Source organism: Equus caballus, chromosome 2 (assembly GCF_041296265.1).
Source record: "Equus caballus isolate H_3958 breed thoroughbred chromosome 2, TB-T2T, whole genome shotgun sequence".
NCBI classification, from domain to species: domain Eukaryota; kingdom Metazoa; phylum Chordata; class Mammalia; order Perissodactyla; family Equidae; genus Equus; species Equus caballus.
In genome coordinates this window covers 21,057,218-21,076,974 of record NC_091685.1, presented here as the reverse complement: position 1 = coordinate 21,076,974, position 19,757 = coordinate 21,057,218, and the positions used below count along the sequence as shown (strand labels likewise).

Here is a 19,757-nt window from a genome sequence, read left to right as displayed (position 1 = left end):
TCGGCCGTGACTTCTGCCAAAAAGGCTCATGCTGGAAGCAGGTTCAAAGTCATTCAAACAAAAGCAGGGAAGAATGAAACTGCTTCTAGAAAAATCTTAAAAACGTGGGCAGTAATGTGTCTGGAACAGTGTTCCTGCTCTTTGCCTGGGGAACTTCTGTGCATCCTTCTCAATTTAAATACCACTTCCTCAGAGAAGCTTTCCTCGATATCCCCACACCAGTGGGTCCCAATCAGTCTCACTTGGTATCCTACAACTTTCCTTCAGACCACTTTCCGTTTTTTTATGATTACGTATTTGTGTGTTTATATGCTTAATGTCTGCCCCCCATCACTAGACTAAAACTTCCACAGGAAAAAAAGATTGCACCCCTAGTGCCTGGCCGAGCAGCTATTCTGAGTGGGTAGTGCCTTCCCTCCAGCTGGTGATGGCTCTCATTGCGTCGGCAGCCCTGTGCTTGTGTGCCTCAGGCGGCTCCCGAGCTGGCCCGGCCCTAGTAGAGAAGTTGGCTTCACTACCGTTCTGGCCCTGTTCTCCATCCTCCCTGGAGCACTAAGTCTCTTCTCTCTTCCCGGCTCCCTGGAGAGCACCATGGAGGCGTCCTCACATCTGTGTAGTCACTGCCTGGGCGCCTACGCACAGGCACGGTCTAGACAACAGTTTGCCGGCAGCAGCTGCAGCACAGACAATGAGTGGGCTCAGCCTGACCCCTCCCACCCTGCTCAGGATTCAGCTCAAGCAAACGGCATGGGAACTGCTCCAAAATGTAGGCAGACAGAAGGTTGGCAGCAGACGGGCAGAGAGAGGGAAAAGATGCTGGCAGGGGAAGTGGGAGCAAGGCTGCTTCCCTTCCTGAGCATCCCTTCATGCCCCTCAGAGCTGGCGGAAGCAAGGAAGCAGCGTGAAGAGGCAGGCCTGGGAAACCGAAAGCTGCTGCAGGCTCACTGGTGAGACAGCAAGAACAAACCCCCAGCACAGACCCTCCTTCCCCCACTCCCCTGCTGATGCACAGGGAGGGTGCACCCCATTCTCAAATCATCCTGACATGGTCCCTCCAGAGACACACCTGCAAATGGTCCACAAATGCTCCCATGGGAAAGGCTGCTTTGAGGGATCCCAGTTTCACAGTGAGACTGTGATGTGGAAGCTCTGGCTACCCTGGTCTCAGAAGGACTTGGGGCCAGCCCCCTCCAGAGACACTGGTCCTCAGGCTGGCCTGAAGGGCCCTGGCCCAGCCTGGCTAAGGGCAGACATTTGCCTGGTGTTTCCTGGGCCACTGCTCAGTTCCCCAGGGACTCAGCAGTCCTGGGTGAGAAGCCTCTGGAGCTTTAAATCTGTCAACTCTTCCACTTGCTATCCTCCCAAGTCAGCACCAGTCCCCTTAGGACCTGGCCTCAATAGGAAGCTCAGTGAGGCAACAAGGGGCAGTGGGGAGACCGGGAGGGAAGCACTGGCAGAGAAGCCAGCCTGGCACCCCGCTGCCTGCAGGCTGGGGCTCTGCTCCTTGGTTCTGAAAGCAGGGGCTTCCGCTTGCCTGGCCCAGCCTGGGGAGTGAGATGTGGGCCTCAGCATAAAAGGGTCTCAGCTCTGTGACAGCCACCACAGCAGGCCCAGAGGAGGGGATGCCTGTCCTACCCTATCAATTGGGGGTTAAGGTCATCTCATCCAAAGCTGCTGGGCAATGGGGGCCCAGCTCTCCCAGAAGGCACGAAGGCCAGGATGCTGGCAACACTTAAGGTTCTAAGGCCTAGGATGCCGCGTTCAGGGATGTAGTGTGACAGGGTACAGGCAGGTAGGTGGGGTAAAGCCAGGCAGAGCACCCTATGGCAGGGCAAGGTTCAACACAGGGGACGGACCAGCAACCCCAAAAGGAGGTGGCTGCAAAGAGAGGTGGTTCTGAGGCCTTCCCAGCTCAGCCTTTCCTCAGCTCCACCTGAGTGCAAAGTAGCTGACCAAGGCAAGGAGGGCCTGGCACTCACACCCAGAAGCATCCCCACAGGCCTCCACACAGGGGCGCAGACAGACAGTCCCAGGACACTCACACATGCACAGGGGCAGAGCCAGCCCCCATCCCCCACAAATATGAGGGGCAGTGACGGGGCCTGCCCACATGTGCAGGAAGTTCTTCACTCCACGTGGTCCTAGGCTTCCTGCTGCAACCTCTGGGCTCCTGGAGAGATGAGTGACCCTACAAACCACGGTGAAGGCAGAGTGCCAGGGCAGTCCCTGCAGAGCCAAGAGTGGGCCTCGGCCCAGGGCACTACTCGCTGTCTGTGTGTGCGTGTGTGTGACGACGACAGCAGCTGGTAGTCACGACATGTCAGCAGCTTCCAATGCCTGCTAGGAGCCAAAGGATTGTGTCTATACTGCATGATCAGACCAAGCCGATGGCGTCACAATTCAAGCTCTCCCTGTCAGCAACCCCTATCCCCACCCTCATGTTTCCTGGCTCCATCAAAATGAAACAAAACAAACAAAAAGTTCCTGAACCATGCAGGCCTGACTTCTGGTCTGTACTCCTGGCAGTGTCTACTGAAAGCACGGACCCTGCACCTTGGTCCAGGCCACCCAGCACCTAGAAATGAGCATGGAGCTCCCACCCACTCCTGGCCTCGAGCTTGTCTGCCACACACGTGTTCAGAGTCTGTGTGTCTAGATGGGCACCAGACTCCAGGAGGGAGGCAGAGGACGGGAGGCAGAGGACAGTCTGTGCTCCTAGGACACTAAGGCAGCAGAACAATGTGGTTAGAGCATTGTGTTTCAGTCTTTTTCATGTCACAACACAAAGGGAAACATTTGCATGGCACTTTGGGGTGAAAAGACTGAGGGACTCAGCTGTTCTGTCTGGCCCAGTCACCCTCAGGTTGAAGGCATCACCATCTTGACCCACATAAGCCACCTTGGTTGGGAACCTCTGAGTCAGAGCAAGAGTTCTGGAGTAAGCCAGACCTGGTTCCAGCACCATCCCTTAATAGCGATGAGACCTTGGACAAGGGATTTATTCTGTATCTACAAAACACAGAGCATGTCTACCTTACAAGGGTGGTCAGAGGACCAACAGATGATCCATACAAAAGGTTTAGCAGAGCACGTACTGGCATATGGTAAGCATTTGATAAAGTGTGCTACCATTAGCTTAAAAAGAGTAGTTTTGAATTTCTCCCGCCCAAGGAGAAAGGGATAGCTAGGCACTGAGTTGGGGGTGGTGGTGCAGAAGAAGCAGGGTAACAAGACTGAGGCTTAAGAGACCTTGAACTTGCTGTCTGTTGGCCTGAGACTACAGGCCTAGGGAGTCTGATGGCCAGCCTGAGCAACACGTTCAGCTCGGTGTGGGGGAGAGAGGAGGCCTGTGGCTTAGCTGAGCTGCTGAGGAGGCAGAGGGCTCTGGACAGTGCCAGGTGCACACTTGGTGGTAGAGGGCAGAGGACAGCTGTTTTGTGGGTCAAGGGGAGGGTCTGCTCTTTTGGGCAGAGGCACACAGCATCTCACCCTCGTTTTGTTCACGGGTCTATGGGGGAGCAGAGGCACACAGCATCTCACCCTCGTTTTGTTCACTGGTCTATGGGGGAGCAGAGGCACACAGCATCTCACCCTCGTTTTGTTCACTGGTCTATGGGGGAGCAGAGGCACACAGCATCTCACCCTCGTTTTGTTCACTGGTCTATGGGGGAGCAGAGGCACACAGCATCTCACCCTCGTTTTGTTCACGGGTCTATGGGGGAGCAGAGGCACACAGCATCTCACCCTCGTTTTGTTCACTGGTCTATGGGGGAGCAGAGGCACACAGCATCTCACCCTCGTTTTGTTCACTGGTCTATGGGGGAGCAAAGGTTGAGCACCAGCCGGCAATTATCAACTGAAGGCACAAGAAAGGATGGTCTACGATGATGAGGCCACCCCAATGGCTCCTTCAATACGTCAGTTGGGGCGGGGAAGAGTGTGGAACTAAGACCTAGTGCCTCCAGTCCAAGATCTCCTGGAGCAGGACTGAGGGCGGGGGACGGAGCACGTACACTGGCCTGTACACCTTTACAATCAAAAGGATGTGATTCCGGGTGTATGTATTTGTCAAAACGACAGAACTGTACAGTAAAAAGATCTGTAAAATCCACTGTGTGTAAATGTACCTCAATTAAAGAAAAAAGCAAGCTGTAACCCTAACCAAATGGTCAGAGTTAACATCACTAATAAGAGAACAAACCGACATCATGGCACTGCTGATAAGCTGCACTTAGAAGGATACGACATCACTTACGTTATTTTATTTGTTTTTGCCAATGAGGCATAACCTGAATCTGATCGTGGGACACACCCAAGTTGAGGGACATTCAACAAAACAGGCCTGTATGCTTCAAAAACATCAATGTCAGATCGTTAAAGGAAGGCTGAAGAACTAGTCTAGATTAAAGGAGACTAAAGACATATGACAAGTAAATGTGATGGGTGATCCCAGGGGAAAAAGTTATAAAGGACGTGCCTGGGCAACTGGCAAAATCTGAACATGGACTGTATATTAGATAACAGTATTATATCGGTTAAATTTTCTGAATTTGAAAATTGTATTCTGGTTATATAGTAGAATGTCCTTGTTCTTGGGTGATAGATGCTGAAGTGTTGGGGGTAAAAGGTCATAATGTCTGCAATTTACTCTCAGGTCCCCAGAGACAAAGGAGAAAGTACAACTGGCTGGAATAGCTCCCAAGACCCTGGAGGAACGTGTGTCCAGGGAGTTCATGTGGGTGCACAGCCCACGGCGGAATCTCACACTTGTTGGGCAGAGCTATCCGAGCATGAACAGGACTTCAGTCTTGAATGTCCCCCTTCCTCCCTCCCAAACACTGTGCTAAAGGAATGGGAAAAAAATGAGGCCTTTGTACAATCTCCAGGTCTGCCACCTGGTGGCGTCTTTCTGCAGCACATTTTCAAAGGGTTTCTCTGCAACGGGTGCAAGACAGTGGGCCTCTGTTCCCCATGAGGCTGATCAGGAAGGAAGAAGGAACGACTCCATCAGAAGACACCTCCTCAGCCACCTGTGTATTTGGAGCTGGACAGACAGATTCCAGCAGGCTGCACTTCCTCCTCTGCTCAGGGACGTGGGCCTGCAGTATCTCTGTCTGTCTCTGCTGGGGTGGGGGTGGGGGGTTCCTCCAATGCTCCCGTGGTCTTCAGGAAGAAACCCAAACTCCTCAGTGAGCCTGGCCAGACCCAGGCTACCTCTCCAGCCTCACCCTCACCGCCCTTACATGCCCCCTACATCCAGCCGCACCGAATGACTCACAATTCCCTGAGTGTGCCATGAACACCCTTGCCCTGCCCTCCCCTCCCTGGTTGGCTCCTCCTTCTCCCTCAGTCCTCACTGGTGTCACCTTTCCTCCTCTAGCTCCCAGAGCACCTGAGCATCCCTCTGTCTCCTCTTGCTGTGCATAACCACTGATTTATCTGCCTGACTGCCCCCATCGCAGGCTGAGGGAACAACCTCTGCTTTCCCTGCACTCTGCCCAGTGCCTGCCAAACTGCTGAATGAGAAAACAGTACAGAACTGTTTGCTATGCACCCAGAAGGCACCAAAGCCCATATTGGGACAGGGGAAAGAGATCACCCAACTAGAGGCCACAGGTTGGAGTAGGACCCAAGAGAAAGTATGGATGGTCCACCAGCTCATGGCAGGAGATGGAATCCAGGACCAGAGATGGGGTGTCACAGCTGTAGGTAAACAGGCTGTAGCGATGCTGGAAATAGTTTGTCCAGGAAAAGTCACATGTCAGAAATGTCTAGATGCCTGCGGCCAGCGGGTTCCAGGCTGGCTGACCACCAGGAGTTGTGCTTAGACAGTGCTCACTGCTGGAGAGCAACACCCACTGAGGACTGAGACCCATCCATGCCATGCCTGCAGCTCAGGCCCAACCCCTCACTGTCAAAGGGACAGACCAGCTCCCTTTAGGCTGAATCTAGCAAAAAGATGCGCTTTCCTGCAGCAAGTTGTGGGAGCATGTGAGTGACAGCCTGGCCTGCCCCCTCACACCAGTGACAGGTCCTCCTGGCCACTCTAGGTTTGTAGTGTGAAGGTCCTTCTACTGGTCAGAAAAATTCCTACCACTCTTGCTTCCCCCAGAAAAGAGAACTTCTGGCCCAACTATGCATTCAGCTGACGATACCTGGAATGAAAATGATGAGACTTGAGGCAAGCGGTGTGAAATCTGAACACACGATCCAACTAAGACGATCTGTGGATCGGTGCTTTACAGACCAGACCCCCTCCACACTAGAGCACTGCCAGTTCCCTCGAAAATTCCCTGGGCCCCTTTTTGGATGGTGAATTTTGGAATCAGAATCCATGTAGGAGGCCCACACTCTCACATTAACTATCACAACTAACTCTTGCACACAGCTTTCTAGCTTGCAAAGCACTTTCAAATACATGACTATAACTGATTGCCCCCTGACCCCAAAACACATTTTCTAGAAAGAGAAATTGAGGCTCAGAAATACTGAGACACCTGCCTAAAGTCACCTGGCTAGTTGCTGAAAGAGTTTACCTATGTGAACCCAGGCTTTCCAATCTGGATTCCATATTCCTTCTACTTCACCACACTGCTTCCTCAGCTGCTCCTTCTCCACATGATGTCAGGGGTGGTTCTAAGGAATGCCAACCATGGAGAGGACAGTACCCTCTGGACTTCCGTATAAGCAATCATTCTCCTGGAATCAGGGAGCTGCCAAGCCAGAAAGCTGCAGGTGAGCAGGGTGAGAGGGGGCCCCTGCTTGTCCCTGGAGGAGGTGTGTCAGGGCCCCTGGGCAGGGTCTCTCTAGAGAATAGGGCTGAGTCTGAGGCTGGGATACTGAGACATCCTCCTACCAGCCAACACGCCAGTGCCAGCCACCCCTCCCTGGCCCAAGCATCCCACTGCACCTCAATACTCACGTGTAGGTGCTTCTACCACTGCCACCAACTTCTCTACAGACCCATTCTCCACCTACAAAGTCACCCCAGGAACCAAGAGGAATTTGCAGCCCACAGTTCAAACTGTGGAATAGTTACCCAAATGTCAATTGGGAGAGCAAGATGGATTTTGGCATCAGGTAGGCCCAGGTTCAAATTTCAGCTTCCATCACTCACTTGTTTTGTGACCCTGAACTAGTCACCTACCATCTGTGAGAGTTGCCTACCCTCTGTGGGCCTCAGTTTCCTCATCTGTCAAAGAGGGATGACTGAAGGATCAGACACGATCTTGTAGCTGGAGGTGCTGTGAGGTCTTTGCTGGGTGAACAGTGAGCATGCCTTGCTCCATGCTGAGGGAACCCCCCTGGTGACAAGTCTCTCCAGGCGCATACCTTGTTAAGTATCAGTTTATGGGTACCTACTGCTTGCCAGGAACTGTTCTCAGTTTCCTAGATTTTCTTTAACTCTCATAACTTTACAAAGTAAATATTTCCCCCCTTTATTGCTGACAAACCAAAGCCTAGAGACCCCGGCCCAGCTCACCAGGGCCAGAGGAGGCTGCCTGCGGCCTGTTTTCTGCGACTCTTGATGGCTGACTGGAAAGGGCTCTGTTTCGGGCTTTTCCTTCGAGTCTGAATGGCAGGCATCCCTGAGGCCGGTGGGAACCCTCTCAGCGGGAGCCGGAGGCTACAAGCAATCTCCCCAGGAACCCACTGGGAGCCATTTGCTTCTGTGCTCAGGATGGATGCTGGGGGGATGGGGAGGCGGATTAGTAATCCCTCGGCTTCAGCCAGGACTCCCTGATGACAAAGATTCATGCATGTGCTGTCATCGTCACTGTTCCAAAACAGAGTGATGATTTTGTTCATTTTTAAAATGCAGGATATGTATAGCTCTAATTTGTCAAGAATACATAACATCACATCATTCTCTAAATGCAGTACTTTACTGCCTCGGGGGTAACGAGTGAACTGGCTGCTTCTAGCCAGAGCTCTCTCCTTGCACAGGGTGAACCCCACCCCTGAAGCCCGCTCTGTGCTGGGCATGTGGGAGAGTACCTGCAGCAGCCAGAGAGGAAGTGACTCAGCTCAGTGGGAAGTGGGAGGGGCGGTCAGAAAGAGGGCCCTGTGCCCAGCCTGCTCCCCCTCAGCACATCCGCCCGAGACCAGTCCTCTGGCTGCCGCCTTTCCTCAGCAGGACTACAACGTGCTGGGCGCAGCAGTCCTGGGGCCCAGCGGGGGTTGAAGACCCCGCTGCTCACAGGAAGCCCAGCGTCTGCAGTGTGGCGGTCCAGCTCCAGGCTCCTCCAAGAAGCAGGATTCACACACAAGGAGATTATGTAATCGGTGATGTCCCTCTTCACCCCACTGCCCTGCGAAGTCCCCACTGGGCTCCTCCGCGGCCTCCACAAAGGCTGGGGGGAGAGACTGGAGGCTAAAGGCCCCTGGCCAGGCGGATGTGTCCCAGAGTGATTCTGGGGGCAAAGGCTCTGGGGCTGTGCACACAGAGGGGGACTGGTAGCCCCTCTATGGAAAAGAGAAATGAAGAAACCAGTCCCAGCAGACGGGCAAAGGGCTTCCTCAGCAGCTGGTCTCAGAGCCACCAGCTCACCCCTCCCGAGGGCCTCCGGAAGCAGCTGATGTGACAACAAATAATCCGTCACTGTGTGTGGGTGTCGGAGGAGGAAGGGACAGACTTAATAGCTCTTTCTCGGGCTGTGCTGCTCGGGTTTCTCCCACCCAGAGAAGCAGCCAAGCACACTGGCTTGGGAGGCCTTCTTGGTGGCCCCTTGGTTCTGCAGGGGCCCTTCTGCCATCTGCAGTGATGGCAGACCAAGTCACTGACAGCCCTCTCCTGTCATGCCAGCCTCCCTGCAACGAGGGGGACCCCAGCATGAGCACTTGAGTAGGGAGCCCCTCAGCTCAAACCATCAGTTATTGCTTTGTGCAGTGAGTCAGCCCTGGAACGAGGCCTGCCATGGGGTCCCATGTGGAGTTCAGGTTCCTGCCACCCACCACGGCCCAAATCAGGAGGGAGAAAGCAGCAAGTGACTACAGAAGGGCTGGCTGAGTCAGAGAGCCATCTCTGTGTCCACAGTGTGACCTGGATGCATGTCTCTCTGCTCTGCAGTCTCCGCATCTAGAGGAGGGGGAGAGTGCTGCCCCCGCACAGGGCTACCTGAGGACTGCCAGGAGCCAGCACGTGGGAGGCACTAGACAAATGTTAAGTTTCCTTCCTTCCAGCCCAGATTTCCAGAGCAACAGATGGGAAAGCCCCGGCCAGGCCCAGGTGCATGTGATTCTCTCTTTATACTGTTTTTAACAGCAAAAATCACTACAATCATCCTGTGAGAAAGGCAATTTGGACTGGGGCCAGCAAACTGCCTTTCCTTAACTGCCTCATCAAAAATTAAATTCAATTACATTTCACAACTTTGACAGTAAGCAGTACAGTTCACTTTCTGCAGTTTTACCAAATGCTGCCGGCTGTGGCTGCCCAGAGAGGCAAGATTACAGAAGCAGACGCAGGCCTTGCCATCAGGGTGACTCTCAGGGCCCATTCAGACCAGTGGGCCTCGCCTGCTCTGAGCTGCTTAGAAGCCAGCCACGGCCAATCCCGAGGGCCACGAGCCCCCAGTGACCGACACTCTGTCACACATCAGTGGGAACACGCTTGTCACACGGCTGCTTGCCTGTGTCTCTTGAGAGAGTGAGCTCCTGGGGGCAGGGCATGGGGCCTTGTCCAGCTCAGAGCCCCCTGCATAGGCCCAACAGGTGCGCAGAAGACAGGTATGAGACTGCGGCCAACAAAGTAAAAGAAAACGCACGTGCCCCAGGCCCAGCAGTTCCCATTCCAGGGAGTTACCCTACAGAGGTACTCACACAAAACCCCAAAGACAGAGATGCGTGAGGGTCCCTACAGAACCACGCGGAGCAGCAAGAAATCACAAAAGACAAAACCACTAAAATCAACACACGCACAAAGCAGACAGGAAAGAATTCAAACGCCCACCAAGAGAGGACTGGTTCCATCCAGACAATGGGGTACTATGTGGTCTTTAAGACTAGGTCCACCCCTGCTGACAAAGATGTCTATGATACATCACATTAAGAAAAAAGCAAACTGCAGTACTATTTGTATCATATGATACCATCTGGGTAAAAAAAAAAAGATTGTACACATCATTGAATATGCATAGGAAATTTCTAGAAGAAACTTAACAGTACCTATCTCCAGACAGTGGAACTAGGGGCCCAAGGAGGGAAGGGAGAGTTTTCTATTCTTCCATATTGTTTAACTATTTTACCATAGACTACCAGAATAATTTTTAAAAATTTGAAAATTTTCTGAACCTATTAGAATTGTTAGGAGTGGTAATGGAATTGGGGGAGACTGGGCCTCAGAGAAGGCACACCTGAGGAAGTATGGCACAGGAACACATGTGAGCGTGTGTGCCCCGAGTGTACTGGCCTGTGTGCAGATGCAAGGCTGCACGGGCCGGGGGGTGGCACAAAACCATCACTCCTGCCTGGTACACTTAATTTCTCCCAGGTAACTTGCAAACACACCTATAAGGAACTCCTGCTCGCCACCTGGCATCCATCAGGGCTGGGAGGACCACCAAACCATCCAAACTGGAGACCTGAGGCTGGTTCATGATGCCGCTTTTGGGACAATCACAGACCTGCTAGCAAAGAGCTCACCTGGGCTTCACCAGAGGCCGCCCCGGGTCCTGACTGCAGGCCAGGCACTAGGCTTTTAGACATGATACCTCCTGTCTAGTCCTCATTACAATCTTAGGAGCAAGGAGCATTGTGTCCATTTCATGTGTCCTGTTTATTTTCATAGAGGATACCTAGAGATAGGAGGTGACTTGTTCAAGGTCATTCAGCAAGCAAGTGGCAGAACTGGGTTCTGAAGCCAGGTCTGATCTGAGCCTAAGCCCTTAAGTGCTGGTGACATGGCTGAAAGTCTCCTTACCCACTACTCACAGGGCCAGAGTGGGGGACTTGTCTCAGGCAGTGGCAGTTTCTCTTCTGGCAAAGAAGGGGCTGCTTCAGCTTTGTCAAGGTCCCTTCCTGCTCTATGGCTCTATGAGTCCAAGATTCCACGTGGGCTGGGCTCCCTGGGGCCAGAGCCTGGCCAGGATGGAGAAATGGGATGGCATGGGCGCTTGAGTCACCCAAGTGTGGGCTGGCAATCCGGCTCTGCCCTTGCTGGCTGTGTAATAGTGGACAGGTTACTTAACCCCTCTGAGCCTGGGGCTTCTCCTCTGTGACACAGAGGTAACCCCGTGTTCCTTAGATTGTGAGGATTCAATGTGTACTGCAGGGGACTTCACAGAGGACTGGAAGGTGGTGGGGAGCCTTTTTTTTTTGGCTGGGTTCCTTCCTATGCCTTGGAAGGACTTGTTTGGGGAAGAGTCTGAAGAGGACATACCCCATGGAACTCACCCCAAACACGGTAACGCCAGGAGCTCCACATCCACTGCAAAAGGTGCAAAAAAAACTCCTGCTCTCCAGAGTTGGCAGACGCCAGCAGTCAGGTTCCAAAAGCGCCCCCGAACTGTGGGCTATGCCAGCCCCAAAGTCTCCCATGGGGATGAACGAGCCCCTCCCTAGAAGCAGGTGCTGCTCCCTTATCAAACCTCAAACCAGCTCTGCCCTAAACCCCAAGAGGAACGGCACGCACGCCAATTCCCACCACACCGTGCAGGCCACTTTCTCTTCCTTCTGGTCCCTCAGGTCACAGACTCCTGAAAGGCTAAAGATCCTCCGTCTCTTTTGCCAAGTAGCTGGTGGCCTGTAAACATACTTAGAGGGGAGAGCTTCATTCTGAACGACAAAAGCCCTTCTCAGTTTTGCAACCTCTGTGCTTCCTAACAACTCAAGTATCTCTGAAATCACAGGCCTGTGCACTGCTGCACCGGGGAGTCGAAACTCACCCCCAAGACAGGCTGCCATCAGCCAGAAGAGGATCACCGCCACTGGGCTGTGGCCTCCTCAGGGGAAGGGGTTCTCACTGTCGCCTCAGGAAGGAGGACCTCACCTCAAAAGAGTACCTTTGCTTGCTGGGGGAAAATCAAGCTGCTCCACTTTATTACAAGGGGGCCTATGGGGCTGACCCATGGCATGGTGGTGTAGTTCAAGCACTCTGCTTCAGTGGTTCGCTGGTTCAGATCCTGGGCATGGACCTACGCACTGCTCATCAAGTCATGCTGAGGCAGCATCCCACACAGAACTAGACTGACCTACAACTAGGATATATAACTATGTACTAGGGCTTTGGGGAGGCAAAAAAAAAGGAAGATTGGCAACAGATGTTAGCTGAGGGTTGATCTTCCTCACTGAAAAAAAGGTGGGGGCCTACGAATTCTTTTTTTTTTTTTTTAAGAGTTTATTTTTTTTCCTTTTTGTCCCCAAAGCCCCCCGGTACATAGTTGTATATTCTTCGTTGTGGGTCCTTCTAGTTGTGGCATGTGGCATGCCGCCTCAGCGTGGTTTGATGAGCAGTGCCATGTCCGCACCCAGGATTCGAACAAACGAAACACTGGGCCGCCTGGAGCGGAGCACGTGAACTTAACCACTCGGCCACGGGGCCAGCTTCTACAAATTCTTAAAAATAAATAAAAAAATAAAAGTACTCTTTGAAGCAGCAACACTCTTCCAGGAATTTATGCTGCAGATACCTAAGATGGGCAAAATTCTATGTATACAGAGAGTTGCTTCAGCTTTGCTGGGAGAGCAGAAGACAAACTAACCTCAGTTCATCAGTAGAGAGCTTGAGGAATAAATCACACACCCGGGGATGACACAATGTAGCTGAAAGTGACCCAGACGTGCATGTGCCACAGTGGAAGCAGTTCTAAGACACAGAGTAAATCACAGCAAGCAGTACCATCCTTTCCCGGCCGAATCTCAATTACAGATCCCAAGAGGACACGCAGGGCTGCGGGGGGCCCAGGGCCACCTTCAAGGCTACGGTTTCACCTGAGCAGGTGGAGGAGGAAGAAATGCTCTTATCTCAGGCCACTTTCTCTTCTACTTTCTTGACACCACAAATGACAGGACAAAGCCTGTGAAAATCTCCCCAGTTCAAAGTGCACACACATCAACACACACTCGTGCTGTGCCATGCTGCTCCCCCGCCTGGAGGGCTCCACGAGCCTTCGGAAAGCACGAGTCAGCCTCCAAAGGACCTGTCTGAGGCCCATCAGCACATCCCTCTCCACAGCCCAGCCAGATTCAGGTCTGGCTCCCACTCCAGAGATCTCAGGGGGATGAGGGCACCCGGGCAGCTTCCTCTCACTTTTCTGATGGCTGTGAAGGAGTCCTAGGTGGCCTCTGGCAGCTACCTCTCCTTCCTGAGAAGAGGGACCGAATAAACCCAATTTCAGTCTTTCTAGATCTGATCTCCAGGGAGTACTAGAAAAGCCATCTCTCCCCTGAGGGTATGCCGCTGTCCAGGATGCCATCAGTTGGTCATCTGCTGAATCAGTGTGGACAACGCCAGACTGAAGGGGGCTGCTCTTCAGGGACATTTGAAGGCTGAAGAAATTACAGGAGTTTTGCAGACTCAGCCACTTGAGTTCCTAAAACTCTGAAGAAGCTCATCTGCCTGGGCAAATCTGGGCAGAAGAAGGTGAAGGGAGGGAGGCTGCCCTTCTTCAGGGCACTGACTCCAGCAAAACCAGAGAGAAGCCTGGCCCGGAGCTGGACAGGGTGCCACAGACTCGCAACAGATCCTCTCCTGGGAGAGTGTGCTCAGGGCCGACTGACGGAGCTGGCCAATCTCACTGGACATTTCTTCTCCCAAGCCATCCTATTTGCACCATCATTCACTCTGTCATCCAAACCAGGAACCTCAGGGTCACCTGCCACCCTTGCTCCTCCCTCAACCATCACTTCCAAACACTCTCAGTGTCCAGTTGATCTCTCCCCCCAAATAGCTCTGACCTCTGCCCTTCCTCTCCGTCCCCACTGCCTCTGCCCTGATCCAGGCCCCCACTCACCCTTGCTTTGATTATTGCAACAGCCTCCTACAGTGACGCCAGACTCTCTCCTGAATCCATCCTCCTCCTGCAGTAGGAGGCCACTTGTGAAGATGCGGGTCTAATGGTATTTCCTTCACTTAAAACAAAGCACCCCATCACCAACAAAATCAGAAGTTCAAGCATTTTGGCACTGGTGCCTACCTATCCAGCATGTTCTACAGCCAGGTCCCTTCACACCCTGTGCTAGAACCTCTTGTGGTTCCCAAAGTGCACAGACACCAACACGCATTCATGCTGTGCCACGCTGCTCCCCTGCCTGGAGGGCTCCACGAGCCTTCAGAAAGTGCGATTCAGCCTTCAAGATCCAGTTTAAGCTCTAAGGACTCTCCAAAGTTCTCCCCAGTGTCTTCTTCATCCCCCAGGGGAATCACTTCCTTCTGGTTCCCACTATATGCGGCACAGACTCCTGTGACAGACTTGCCCAACTCTATGCAAGTTTTAACTGGTCAGGAGCCTGCCCAGTCCCTGCTAGACCACAAGCTCCTCCAGGGCAGCACCTGCCTCTCCATTCTCCTTCTGCCCTCAGTACCCAGCACATCCCCAGCCATACGTGGCAGCTCATGCATGTGGAACTGGGGTTCTGGATTTTGAGCTACCACACACATCAATGTGTGCGATGCTTCCTGACAATACTAATTCAGATACCAGACTAGGGTCACCAATAGGGACACAAATGGAAGAAACTCCAAATATTTTTTTTCCCAAGTATACTTTGAAATATGATTTTTGGGGGGCTGACCCAGTGGCGTAGTGGTTAGGTTTGTGTGCTCTAATTTGGTGGCCTGGGGTTCAGACCCTAGGCACGAACCTACACACCACTTATCAAGCCATGCTGTGGCAGCTGTCCCACATATAAAGTAGAGGAAGATGGGCACAGATGTTAGCTCAGGGCCAGTCTTCCTCAGCAAAAAGAGGAGGATTGGCAGCGGATGTTAGCTCAGGGCTAATCTTCCTCACAAAAAAGACTTGATTAAAAAAATAATAAAATAAAATACGATTTTTTGCTCAGCAGTCCTACTTCTATTTTAAAAAGTGGTTCTTTTAAAGAGCCGAGCTGAATCATTCGCATGGCTCCCATACAGACCGGTAAACTCCCCAGAGATTTCCTTTTCAGAAAGAATACAATAAAATTCTGTGATCTTCTTATCCCTCAAGACACTTGTGACAGCTCAATGGGACATAGTTGTAGTTGCCACTAATGGCTTCAGCTAATTCTTGGCAGTTCTTTCCTACAGCCTGTAATAAAAGTTCACACTTACCAAGCATTTCTTACTCGGGGTGTGCTAAATGCAGGACCTGGAACACCTTACTTAATCCTCACAACTAACTTACCAGGGAGGGGCTCTTACCATGCCCATTTTACAGAGGAGAAGCTGGGCATGGAGAGAATAAGTAACTTCTAGTGACTAGCAGTACTGGGATTAGATCTGTCTGTCTGCAGAGCCAAACAGGCTGTTAACCACTACAGTCGGCCGCCTTCCCAAACGTCAAATTAAAGGCCTGAGGGAGCAAATGCTGCACCCCCTGCAACTGGTCTTCTGAGAGGGCAGCCTCACCTCCCCCGCTGCTCAAGCACCTGTAATCCCAGGAAGAGAGGGGCACATATGCCAGGCACTTCTGGGCCAGGCAGAGAAGCCCAGGGCAATGCAGGAAGCTTGTCATCTGCCACCGGTTGCATACAGTGTGTTCTCAGCAGAGATCCCAGCGCCACTCTCCTCTCAGAGGCCTGCAATGGCCTCTGGAGATGTCTCCAGTCCTTTAGTCTCTCCTCTCCTCTGCCAGGACCCCAGAGAGAGAATTCTAAAACTCAGATCCAATCGTGTCACTCCTCTGCCTAAAACCTTTTCACTGGTTCCCCACTGCCCTTGGTGTAAAGTCCCAAATTGTTAATGTGGCATTCCCTTGTCAACCTATAATGCCTTACCTCACATTGTCAACTTTCATACCATCATACTGAACAACATGAGGCTTCTGGAATGAACTAGAAGTTTGCTTGTCTCTCCCTCTCTAAGCAGAACACCTTGCCCCCTCATTCTCACTTGGCTAAGCCCTCCTGTCCTTCTTGATGCAGCTCCAGCATCATCGCTCCTGCCCAGCCTTCCCAGGACCCTCCCTGTACCCAGGCTGAGCTAGCACCTTCCTCTGCTAGGCTCCCACAGCTCTCTGTTCCTGCTGCTACCAGCTTTTTTTTTTTTTTTTTTTTTGAGGAAGATTAGCCCTGAGCTAACATCTCCTGCCAATCCTTCTCTTTTTGCTGAGGAAGACTGGCCCTGAGCTAACATCTGTGCCCATCTTCCTCTGCTTTATATGTGGGACACCTGCCACAGCATGGCTTGCCAGGTGGTGCCATGTCGGCACCTGGGATCTGAACCTGCGAACCCCAGGCCGCTGAAACGGAACATGCGAACTTAACCGCTGTGCCACCGGGCAGGCCCCTGCTACCAGCTTGTTTAGACCACATTTCAACTATTGGTTTACAGGTCAGTCTACTTTAACCAGAACATGAACTTCTTGAAATAAGAATAATAGCTAACATTTATTGAACTCTTATTATGTGACAGACGTGTTTCTAGGTGTTTTACATGTGTTAACTTTTCAAATCTTCATGACAACTCTACGTTATCACCCCTGCTTTAGAGATGAGAACACTGAGGCATGGAGAGGTTAAACAATGTGCCCAAGGTTACACAGCTAGAAAGCTGTGGAGCCAGAATTTGAACTCAGGAAGTTTGGCTCCAAAGCCCACTCTTAACCACTATAATATGGGATCCGTGCCTCTCCAGGCAAGGACACTGTTGTTGTCATATGGGGAATGAATGAATGAGGACTGTCTCCAGACTGTCCAGATCTGACAAACCGGCAGAGCAGGGCCCTTAAGGAGCACTGGAGCAGCTCACAAGCACTATTTACAAACAAGGATTCTTTCGGCCTTACAATGACATATTCTGCTCTTCCTTATCTCATGCAAAGCTAAGCTAAGAGGGAAACACGCCCAGCCCAGAATGACTACCCTCTTCCCCACAGCTCTCAAAACCAAGCAAAGCCAACCGGTTTCCTCCTATGACTTAAAACAGAGCAAAGTCTATCCTGCCACCGAAGGCAGCTGTCATCTCTTCCTTCCGCCAACAACTAGGCATCCTAAGGAGTGGGGGTGGGCAGAAAAAACAGGGTGTCGGGAATCCCAATGCCCCTACCCACTGCCTGGAAGGTGAGACCAAGCGGCGTGGGAATGGGCGGGCCTGACGGGGCACAGCATGTGAAACAGTGACCACAGCAGCAGGCTCTCTCCTTGGAAAAGGCCGGCAGAACGGAGCATGGCAGGCAGGCAGCTCTGACCCGCACCTGAACGCCGCCGGGGATGCGAAAATTCCCCAGCAGCCATGATGCCCGTGCCATCAGGTGAGGGCTCCCGGAGGAAGCCCCGGCTGGCCCTCCCTGGGGACTCGTTCTAACTTTCAAGTCACTCTCGGGATCGGGACGGAAGCATGGAGAGGAGGAGGGTGTCTCTTGGGAAAAACCTGGCTGGTTCAGATGCTGGTGCCCTCACTCACCGGCCGAGGGATTCCAGGCAAGGCTGGCAGTGCCCCCCTCCCAGGGCTGCGGCGGGACCGAGGCTCCCCGCGGCCGCCCGGGACCCGGTGCGCGGCAGCTCCCGCCCCCGCCGCCCGGGAAGGGCAGCCTCCGGCAGAGGACGGGGCGTCCGCTGTTGCCATTTCTGCCGCACCCGGACGGCCTCGGGCTGTCACCCGGGTGTCACCGCCGCGGCCGCTGAGGCCCGCCCCCCCAGCCCGCCCCCCCCGCCAGGCTCCCCGCTCCGGGACCCCCGCCCTCACCTTCCCCCGGGGCTCAGCGCTGCTCGCCCATAGTCCGTAGCCCGGAGCCGCGGCTGCTCGGCGCTCCGTCCCGGGGGGCCGGGAGCCGGGCCGGGGGCGTGGAGCCGCTCACCGCCGCCTCCCAGCGCAGCTGCCCGAGCCGCCGCCGCCACCGCCGCCTCGCTCCATGGCTGCGGCGCCGCCACCTGACAACGGAAGTGACGCACCGCCCCCTCCTCTCGGGCCAAGCCGCAGCCCCTCCCCTCTCCCCGGGCCCCGCCCCTCGCCCGCGTCCTCAGCCCCACGGCGCGGGGGCGGGAGCCATCTTGACGATGGGCGGAAGCCTTCAGGCAAGAGGCCAGAATCCGATGGCTGATTGGTTAAGAGCAGGGTCTGGGCCGAAACATGTGAAGCGATTGGAGCCCGATGTGCTAAAGGGGCGGTACTTACCGCTGATCTATGCCTGCGGTGAGGCTGGGCTGGACGCACCATCCCCGCCCCAACTCCGCAGAACCTCGCGTGCCCTACACTCGCCCTGCCGGGTTGGGAGGAGTCTCCAGTGGTTGGAAGATCGGCCAGTTGTAGTGTATTGGTTAGAAAAATGGCTCTTCCTTGATCCCCATTTCTCGGTCTCTGGAGCTCGTGCGGAGAATGCTGCGGTTAGGTTCAATAAACGACAGAATTCCTGTCGCAGCCTTCACAATTCATTTCCCTCTAAGACCCCTCGCTTTTGTAGCAACCCCGCTTCAACCTGTAGAGCCCTGGAGTCTTGACCTGGCAGGGTTACGGTGAAGAGTTCCTAGGAACGATTCCAGCTGTCTGACCTCAGTCCCTCCTGCTGCAGTTTCGGTCCCTTTCTCCTCCTCCTCCAGCAACCACGCCCTCCATGAATCAGCTTCTTGCACCAGCAGATGAGCCCTTTAAAGGGATTGCATCAGGCTGGTGACTCACTGGGGCCCTCCGAGAGCCTGGCTTCCCTCCTCTGGCAAGCAGAAGCAGCTAGAAGGGCTCAATGGCAGTAGCACCAGTGATCACGGCTCCACGTCTTTGTCTCAGAGGTGTGAGCCAGCGTGCTTGCTGCATAGGACTAGCTAACTCCCCGGTGTCTTTTCAGCTGTCCCCTGGGTCACTCTGTATCCATGTGTGGGCACGCGTGTCCAAGCCTGTGTGCGCTGCTGGGTTTTCCTAGGGCTTTTGGCCAGGCACTTACGTGTATGCGTGTTTGTCATCTCCACACAGGCGGTGCCAGGACATGAGAGTTAGTGCGAGTGAGTCTGGCTGCCTCCTCCCGGGTCCATCTCTTTGTCTCTCTGAATGCCCGGTGCCCGCTGATCTGATATGGCTGAACTACAATAGTAATGTAAACAGCTCCTACTGTTGTGTCACAGGCTGTGTTAAGCACGTTAGAGACATCAGCATTAGGAGTCTATTTACAGATGAGGAAGCTGGAGCCCTGAGAAGTGAAGTAAACTGTCCAAAGACGCACAGCTAATAATGGCAGGACTATGATTTGAACCAAATCTGCTAGATTCCCAAAAGGCTGGATTTGAGTCCTTGCTGTGTCCCTGACAAGCTGAGTGACTACGTGCCAGTTCTCTAACCTTCCCCATCTGTCAAAATAGGGGTAACACGTGGTGGGATCCCCGTGAGGATTCACTGAGTCTGGAAACATCTTCTCCTAGCACCTGGGAGTAAGAGTGCTCACACTCATCTCAGTGACGGGGATGACTGGCAGTCAGGCACGAAGGAGCCAGCCCCGGCCCACCAAGCTCCTCTCTCTGACAAAGGGAAAAACCTAGGGATTCCGGAAGCCCTGACTCTGACAGGAACAAGTTTTGGTTTTTCCAGAGCTCTAATTATCAGCTGGATGAATCACCTGGAGCTGACACCATCATCCCCGCCCCCGGGAAACTCTCAGCTGATTCAAAATATAGGATTTTAACAAAGAAGA

General features: G+C 53.3%; 1 protein-coding gene across 3 annotated transcripts in view; it reads right to left on the bottom strand.

Moving 5' to 3' along the window:
* The window catches only part of STK40 (serine/threonine kinase 40), a 42,754-nt gene extending 23,510 nt beyond the window's left edge, over positions 1–19,244 (bottom strand). The window contains exon 1 of one of the 3 annotated variants that reach the window (XM_070260433.1): positions 19,017–19,244. In XM_070260433.1, the coding sequence (XP_070116534.1) occupies positions 19,017–19,035 (19 nt within the window). In that variant the 5' untranslated portion in view covers positions 19,036–19,244. The other 2 variants (XM_014737362.3, XM_023633369.2) reach the window with 2 other exon arrangements.
* Between the last annotated feature and the right edge of the window lie 513 nt (positions 19,245–19,757).